Below are 9,133 nucleotides of genomic sequence, written 5' to 3' on the forward strand. Positions count from 1 at the left end.
TCCGTCGGAGAGCAGAGGTGGTGCTAACGGTCCGATGTTTCCACCAGCATTACCATGACAGTTTTTAATCTGAACAGCAACTGACTTTGTACGACTGAAAACTACATCTACTGGTAAGTCCGGCTCGTATTTCCTCTCAAACTAGCACACACACAAGAGGTTGTCCCGTTAGTCGTAAACTGGCCCGACAACATAGCTAACGAGCTAGCTTGTTACTGTTTAGCCAAAGAGGTTGTTTTTAGGAGGAGTGTTGAGCTCAAAGTTTGTCAGCTCACGAGGGAATGTTAGTGACTTAGGCACCTAGCTTTGGCAGAGCAAGTCATCAGCTTGTTAGTGATGTGAATAGATGTATTCAGACCCTGTTGTCGAATCTGCTGAGCTGTATGGGGCGTTAAACGATGCTCTATGTGTGCTTTTGATAGCAGTTCAATTCAGTATGTTCTGTAGTCATGATATCATGTTACCAATGTTGCCAAAGGATCAAGGATGGTGCCATTCTCCTCCAAAAAATTTAGAAGAAAGGAAAAAAAGAATGACAAAGCAGAGGGAAGCCTGTGTGTTTGTGTGCCATATGTGTAATAGTTTGTGTTAAGACAGTTGTCATATTCAGTGATGTTTTATTACGTGCCCCTCTGCTGTGACATGCAGTTAACTCCAGCTTGGCATGCAGATTTAGTTGCTTTCAATTGTTGTCTACTTCACTTTCCTTTATTTGCTTTTCTTCCCCAGGTCCTACGATGGATTAGAAATGCAAACCTACCATGGTACCCTACTGTATAAATGTGAATGATTGCCTTGGAGGACATTGATGTAAAGAACTCAGCTGGATATACCTTGCCCTTGTAAACATCCAAAATGTCAGGTGGGAACCTCTTCAGCAGGGTACGGTCCGCTTTCAGGAGGGAGAGAAGCGACTGGGACCTGAGCGACACAGCTCCCTTTGACTTCTCAGATGAGCTGGTGGAGGAGGAGACGCCCAAATTCAACAAGCTGAAGGTGGTGGTCTCTGGAGAGATGTCGGACTACTCTTCTGGAGCTCCATCCAATGGAGTGGCGGTGAACACGCTGGTGGTGGCGGGTGATGATGACGACTCCCTGCTTGACTCCTCGTCCAGCCTGGGCAGCCCGGGGTTAAATATGGACCCTTGTGACAACTGCACCAAGAAGCGGGAGAAGATCAAACACAAGAAAGTGATGAGGAGGCTTGTCATTGCAGCCTTGCTGTATTTTCTTTTCATGACAGGTGAAATTATAGGTAAGCATGTGCAGCCTGAACCTCAGACTTGACAGTTTTTTTTATCACTACTGGTCAATCAGTGACTTAAACCAATCCAGTGCAGCACATGCACATGCAGTGAAGTGATTATAGTTAAATCATTAACTATTGAAACAATTTTTAGTACTAAACAATAGTAATACTATCTGTGTCAAGGCTGTTATATTTGATTGACTTAACAGGTGTTTGTCCGATCAAAGCCATCACCTGTGTTTCCTGGTTCTATATCAAGATCATAGTTCCTGCAGTTTGTATCAGTCAGGGTGACATGTAGCCACAGGCCCGTATGATTGATTGTATCTGTCCAACCATCTCAGACATGTAGGAACTCTAAAACCTGCCCGACTTGCTTCTTCATGCCAAGCCTTTTACATTGTTGATTTATTTTCTGCTGTTGTTGCAATTGATTATTCTATGGATTAATAATAATCTGCTTAAAAGAGCATTATTTCAGAGGGAAAACCTAAAAATGTTAAATACCAGCCATTTTGTAAATCATTAGATTTACATGTGTGACACTTGTTTGCTGCCCCTACATTTCCCATGTTAGAAGGCTTTTGTTTTCATTATAAGTCAGTGTTTTGTAATAAAACAGTGCTGACCAGCTTGTTAATAGTCTGTGACAGTTACCACTTTTTTAAATTAGATTTTATTCTACTAAAGGCACATTAGATTTTGTACTGTTTTCCACATTTTTGTATTTCAGGTTGTATTTAATAAGTGAATTATAGAAAGCAAATTGAAACACTTATCACTCCAAAAGGCATCTGTCCATTTCCAGTGCCCTACCTAAAAGTCTCACCACATGCTTTGCTGTTGATGGATGCCACGATGGAGTCACAACCATGTTACTTGTGTTTTGTGTCCTAAAATTGGCCTGTACAAATTGCTTTTATAGATCTTCTATTTGTAAGGCGTATGTGATTTTTATTTTTCACTTTGTCTTTTACTTTCAGGTGGGTATGTGTCCAACAGCTTAGCAATCATGACTGATGCTGTGCACATGCTAACGGACGTGGTGGGGATTTTGTTTTCTCTACTGGCTCTCTGGCTCTCCACCAAACCACCCACTAAGAGATTCACCTTCGGGCTGCATCGCCTCGGTGAGTTTCAGGAGCAGTCACACTTCTTCCTGTCACTTCCTTCCACTTCCTTCTTTCTCTTTGCTTCTTCTGTTTTGTGTGATGCAAACAGATGCGGATGAATCACTTTTAAAATTAGAAACTGTGTGTTCAGCAGATCTAAAGAAAGATCAGGTTTCAGAAAGGATAAGTTGGAGCGTTAGAGATTGTTGAAATTTCTGTCAGGAACTGGTAAATTTGACTTTGTGTGTCATCACAATGAACATTTATCATTTCATTTCAAAACAGTGTTACTAGTTTCTATCAATGAAGTTTGGTATCGACATATGAAATAAGCCACAGCATTAACAACACCTGCCTTATATTGTGTATTACCTCAAAACATCTTTGACAAACATAGTCCTCTGCTTTTTAATAAGGTGTATGGTTTCCATGAATATCTTACAGATGTGATTACAATCCACTGCTCTCACACATTCAGTTATAGTTAAGACACAGTTTACAGAAACAAAATAATTTGATATTTTTCAGTATTCTCACTATCCCCTACCTCTCTTCTCTCTATTCTCCTAAGACTTGGATCACTGTCATACTACTTGCAGAGCATACAAATTCTCCCTGTCAAAAGGTTCTTATAAAGCAAGATGAAATAAAAACAAACACCATCAGAGAAAGGAAGTAAAAGGAGGAGAAACAAGTCAGGGTATTAAAGAGAAACAACGTCTTAGTGCATTATTACATTGTAAAACCATAGAAAAATAATGTATGTGTGGGGACAACAAAGCAGTATAAAAATTGGATTATTGGAGGAGCCAAAAATATAATCAGAAACAGTGTGTTTATTGAGTCTGAGGTACAGCTCCATATTGCTGAAGGCTAAGCAAGTGACAGAACAAAGTTTAGATCTTACCAATAAGAGAAATCATACATTGCAATTTAAAAGTAGTTTAGTACATATGGGAAATTTGTTAAATGTAATAACTCCTACATAACTGCTTTTTGCTCGGTTCATCTCACACATTCCTCCTGTTTTAGACTTAGCTGTTTATATATATATATATACACACATACATATATATATTTCTACACAGCCTCTGTTTTTATTGCTCTGAATATGCTTTGTATATATACGACTGATTGTGACTTTCTGGTCTAGAGGTGGTATCAGCGGTCCTCAGTGTGATGCTCATCTACATTCTGACGGCTGTGCTGCTCTATGAGGCGGTTCAGAGGACAGTACACCAAGACTTCAGCATAGATGGAGATGTCATGCTTATCACTGCAGCTGTGGGCGTGGCTGTTAACCTCATGTAAGTGAAAGCTGTCAGTTTAGCAAAACCTCAGAGGACTTTACAAATAAAGAACTGAAGTGCAGACAAGAGAGTAAAGGAAAAAAATGAATGGTTGAATCTAAAGCAAAGTCAAAGCTGCACTTCATAGCCTCCAGTTATATTTTTCGACCACAGTCTGTCGGTAAACATATTGACTGCAGTTTCTGAGTCAGTGAAACCATACTGTCAGCTTGACAAAATATATTTAATGTTTATAATGTAATCTGTTCTCCTTTGTTTTTATTGTGATTTTAGAATGGGTTTCTTGTTAAACCAAGGTGGTCACCTTCACTCGCACGGCCACGGCCACAGCCATGGTCACAGCCATGGTCACTCTCACGGCTCAGCTGCTTCACAGTCAGCTGGTTCAGGTCAGCAGAGGTCACATGGCAGCCTCGCTGTAAGAGCCGCCTTCATCCATGCTTTGGGAGATCTCCTCCAGAGTGTCGGGGTGCTCATAGCAGCCTACATTGTCCGATTCAAGGTACACAGCTTTTTTTTGAAGAATTGTTTTCTGTAATTGGTAACAGTTAACCTCCTGCAGTTGATATCTTTTACCATTTATTTCACTAGATTCAATATTAATTTTACATACAAAGAATTGTCGTGGTAATATAGTGAGCAGTTGATTGAAAGTTAGGTTTCATTGCACAGCACAGTTTGAACAGTTTAGTTCTATTTACATGCTCAGTGTAAGTGTTGACTAAGCTGTCACCCTTGTCTGACTTTAAAACTATGCACTGATGTTTGTCAACCACTGACTCATCATTTGTGAGACATTTAAACTCAAAAATACTGATTTGAATGTTGATGTTGCCATCAATACCTTGCAAAACTAGTGGCTTTATACAATGCAGTTTTTTTATTTGTCAGTGATGTACTGTATGTCTGTGTAATTGTTGGCTATATTTGTGGCTCCTATAACGACAAACTCTTGAATTGAGGTTAACTACTGCTATAACTGCAGTCAGCAACAACAAACACATGCACTAATCATAGTAACTTGTGATAATTGTGGAAATGGAATGGAGGAAATGTAAAATATCTGATTCTGACTTCACAGCCAGAGTTTAAGTTGGCAGACCCCATCTGTACCTACATCTTCTCCGTTCTGGTTCTCTTCACTACATTCCGCATCTTACGAGACACATTAGTGATTGTGCTGGAGGGTGAGTCTTGGCTCTTGTTTCAGAGTCCTCTTAGCCTGTGTTCTTTAGCGTCAGTGACAGCGTGGTGTGCGGTGTGAATACAGTAATGGTGTTGTTTTTATCCCGCTGTATCAGGTGTTCCCAGGCACCTGGACACTCAGCGAATTAAAGAGGACCTCATGAAGCTGGAGGATGTCCAATCAGTCGATGAGCTGAACGTCTGGGCGCTGACAGCTGATAAGAATGCAGCGCTCGTGCATCTCCAGCTCAGTGAGTATTACATAGCTTTATTCCAGTTAATAAGAAATAGAGATTGCATGCAGAAAGTGATAATGTTTTTCATCAGTCATGTACAGATAATGTTGATTTAAAATGTGTGGGATAATCTGGAGTACATTAAGACAGATTACTGGTGTTTTCGCACCAATTTTGAATTTGTAAAGCTACATTTCTGTCTGCAGTTCACACAAAATATCATAATTGCACAGAGAAATACCATTTTTAACTAATTTAAATACCGAAACAGCCAAATCCAATATTAAAAAAACCATTGGCAGTGTGCTGTAGAACACTTTGGCTCGCCATTTATGCAAGATTTTCTCAAACGCATTTAGATAAAGAGTGTCCATGAACTTTTCCACGCATGTCAGTGTTGTAGTTTGAGATTGTTCCCAGCGTTGATTTGGCTCTGTGTTAAATGTCAGTGACCTGTCAGAACAGAAATGTTTGTGTAAAAGTCGTTTTCCATCTGTATTAAGGTCTTCTCTGGAATCTGTTTGTATTTAGCTTTGATCTTTGTTTTAGTAATCCTGCCAACATCAGTCTTCACAGTAGGGATGATGTTCGACGGATGATTTGCTGATACTTGTTGCTGCCAAACATAGCATGTCGGAGGATGCCTGAGACATTCAGTTTTTATCATTGCACAGACTGTTTTTCTTTTTCTTGTCTCAAGAAAGTAGAGTGCCAATTCTGTCTTTTTTGTCTTACTCTGTGCAAATAATTGTATTTTTGCTGCATGTGTAGATTATAGCCAAAAAAAAGGTAAAATCTGTTGTGTCACAACATTTAAATAACCTTTACCAAAGGCACAGTAAAATGTAGAGTATTGAACATGAAGATCCTTGTTTTTGCAAAGTCACATTCATGCATAAAATGGAAATTGTTTACACTTGATATTTATGTCGCTTGTTAAGCAAACTGCAGATTCTACACAAGAGGGAGCTGTTCAGGTGTGGTGAAAACAGTTCTGCTCATACATACCTGCTATGCCCACAGGAAATAAAAGTTAACAGCAACAGATGTGCAGATGCAGACATGTCAGTTTGAACTAAAATATATTTTAGTAAAAAATGCCCGAGATGTTTTATTGGGCTGTTGATGGATTTTATTCTGCCACAGTGTAATGCACTGGAAAAATGAACAGCTGCAAAAAAAGAAATAAAATTGTAGATAATAGTTAAACAGCTTTGTTAGCAGCCCATAAAACAAAAACATTTCAATCTTTTGTGAAGTTTTTTAGTTAATTGGCTGTAACAAAGTTTCAGTGTGTATCTGCTCTCATGTGGTGTCATATCCTGTAAAACATGTTGTATGTTGCATATTTGCTGGGGAAAAACCAGACAATTACACCTACAGTTTGATTTGACCAGCTGCAGAGTGTAAGATGTTAATGATTACTTACATCTACACCTGCACTTAGCTCTACAGCATGGGTTACCATGGTGATCTTGCCAGGTTAAAACAAAGCCACCTTTGTAATAATAAAACCTGTTGATTTAGTCTTTAAATGCCTCACTAACCCATTAATTATGCTTTGGAGCACACCCTTGATTCCCCTCTTTGTGTCTTAGTTCATCATTAAAAAAAGTTCAATAAGACATGTGACAAAATGGAATCATCTGTCCATTGCTTTGTTGTAGCCTGCTGCTGTAGTTTATGATCAATGAGCAGCACAATGTTCAGGACAACTTACAGCACAAAAGCGATGTGACACAAAAAAAAAGAGTGTATATTATCCACACATTCAGTCCTACTCCCAGCTTGGTTTGTATATTGGTGTCACGCCTCTTTTATACATCATGGATGTCGAAAAGACTTCATCACCTGTGCCGTACGTCTTCGCTTGTAGCTCCTCCACCAGGCTGCCTCTGTCCTTGAGACACATTTTAGGAATTGAGACGTCCTTCGCACCAAGATTGAATTTCTGGTCACACAGAGAAAGGCGAAGGAGAAAGGAGACGACAAGGCTAAAATTAGCAAAATGAGATGAGGCTTAGTCTTGATGCACAGCTGAAATATAGAAACCATGCTGGGAGCAGAACTGACAAATGTGTGTACATAATATCAATCAGTCAGACTATGTGTCACACCTTATTTGTATTGCACTATTTTGTGTGTCATGCCTCTTTTACACCTCACAGCACGTCTGTGTTAAATAAAAACTCAAACTACATTGAGTCATCATGAATACTGCCCTGCTCATCTGACAGATCATAAAGTAGGCTGTAACACAACAATGGACAGAAGAGGAGTCGAGGATGTGCAAACTTGGAAATGAGAAGGGGGTTCGTGAAAGTTGTTTGATTTATATTGAAATACATTTTTTGTTTTCACAGCGCCCTCTAGTGACAACAACTGGGAGGACGTGCAGGCGAAGGCCCGACACCTGCTGCTTCACACCTACGGTCTCACCAGGTGCACAGTGCAGGTCCAGACACACAGGCAGAGGGTGGTTCGCAGTTGTGCACAATGTCAGCAGCCCAACGCCTAAAGAGACTTCCACGGTTCATTTTATGAAGCCAGACGGCAGAGAGTTCAATAAGCAGAGGGGCCTGTATGTTGCTCTGCTGAATGCCACAGCCGGAGCCTCATCACATGGATGAATGAGGGGAAAGAGTGGCGCCGAAGGACAGTCCGTGGAAAACCAACAGATGCACATTTCTAATTAAAGGAGCACTACAGCCTCCTGGGACCTTATGCCCTCATGCTTGCAAAGCTTTTGGAGTGGAAGTTGAATGCTTGAGCTGAGCAGAATGGAAAAAAAAAACTTGCCCTTAATTCACCATTAAAGCCTATTCCGACAGGTAACTTTTGTTTTTTGTATTTTACATGTTGATTTATTGCGAATGATGTTTTTTCATCAGATGTAAAATTATAGTTTTTGTTACTAGGTTGAGCTGCATACTAGGATTTTATTATTTTACAAAGGATGTCAGCAAATGAAAAGGTACCTCATGTCATTTGGTAAAAGCTGTGGTCATAGTGCATATAAGCTGTACTCCTCACCACTGGCGGAGGAAGTGAGGACAAAACCTTAATCAGTGTATCCCTTTAGTAGAAATTACATTTCATCAAATGCACTTAATCGTTAATATTCCCCAGCCAAAGGTCTGTTATAAAGCAGATTTTTATAAGAGAGAAAAAAACCTTAGATATTCTTTAAGACGTCTGTTGTGGCTGTACTGACCAACATTTCCAATAACTTGACATTTCTGACACTGGTATTTTATTCTAGCATGTCTCTGAATTAATGGTGGCAAACAGGCAACTGACAATCAAAGTGTGTCTGACTTGGAGTAAGGAGTAAACACTACAGTGGATGGACTGACTTCATTCACTCTATACTCAGCTTTTTTCTCCATATCATAAATTGACCGTGTATTAATGCACACAGCTCTGAGTCATCTTCAGTATTTTAAAGTTGCAGGGTTTTGTTCAAGGGTGAGAAAGTTGAAATTTGCCAATTACAGTGTTTATAGTGTTTTTTTGGGCTTTTTTTTTTTCAAGTGTTATGAGACTGTTGGGGAGGTTTTTGGGTAAACCTTTCCACGTCTCTGATATTAATTGACACGGGAAATCAGGAACTGGATCACTTCTTGTTTGTAATAAAGTGTTCAAACTATTTCTGTCTCACTAATTTGCTTTGAGGGAGCAATTTGAGGCCAGGAAGCAACTCGGCACTTGGTCACGCTCGTGGATGTTTCTCTCATCTCAATTGTCTCAATGCATCATTAAAATATAATGATTGTCACTACAGTACTTCTTGATGTCAACCCAAATTCTAGAAATGAATACAAAAAGTCTGAACAGAATTTGAACTTGTTAGATGTAACTTTGCTATCACTTGTCAACACTAGATGGTGCAGCTCTATTGCGGACATATTCATGAAACCCTTATCTATCCCACCACCTTGCTGCCTTAAAATGTGTGATGCCGTTTGGTTGTAAACATGGTCCTAAACTTTCAGTCCTTTATGTAGATTATTATGTTATGTAGAAATGTAGTTTATTTGC

At 39.5% G+C, this 9,133-nt stretch overlaps 1 protein-coding gene across 1 annotated transcript; it reads left to right on the forward strand.

Moving 5' to 3' along the window:
* On the forward strand, positions 1-8,741 carry slc30a4 (solute carrier family 30 member 4). The gene is made up of 8 exons (XM_008276065.1): positions 1-113; positions 730-1,255; positions 2,233-2,379; positions 3,515-3,668; positions 3,945-4,173; positions 4,753-4,858; positions 4,973-5,107; positions 7,456-8,741. Exons 2-8 carry the CDS (start codon positions 856-858, stop codon positions 7,608-7,610), a joined length of 1,326 nt encoding a protein of 441 aa, XP_008274287.1. The 5' UTR covers positions 1-113; positions 730-855; the 3' UTR covers positions 7,611-8,741.
* Positions 8,742-9,133: the final 392 nt, after the last annotated feature.

Source organism: Stegastes partitus, unplaced genomic scaffold (genome assembly GCF_000690725.1).
Source record: "Stegastes partitus isolate 25-593 unplaced genomic scaffold, Stegastes_partitus-1.0.2 Scaffold64, whole genome shotgun sequence".
In the NCBI taxonomy this organism is placed as follows: Eukaryota; Metazoa; Chordata; class Actinopteri; family Pomacentridae; genus Stegastes; species Stegastes partitus.

Bases quoted from the DNA above. Each gene is read 5' to 3' on its own strand.
- slc30a4 (XM_008276065.1), top strand. From the start codon at position 856: ATGTCAGGTGGGAACCTCTTCAGCAGGGTACGGTCCGCTTTCAGGAGG. The intron at 1,256-2,232 runs GTAAGCATGTGC...TTTTACTTTCAG, and splicing joins CATGACAGGTGAAATTATAG to GTGGGTATGTGTCCAACAGC. The intron at 5,108-7,455 runs GTGAGTATTACA...TTGTTTTCACAG, and splicing joins GCTCGTGCATCTCCAGCTCA to CGCCCTCTAGTGACAACAAC.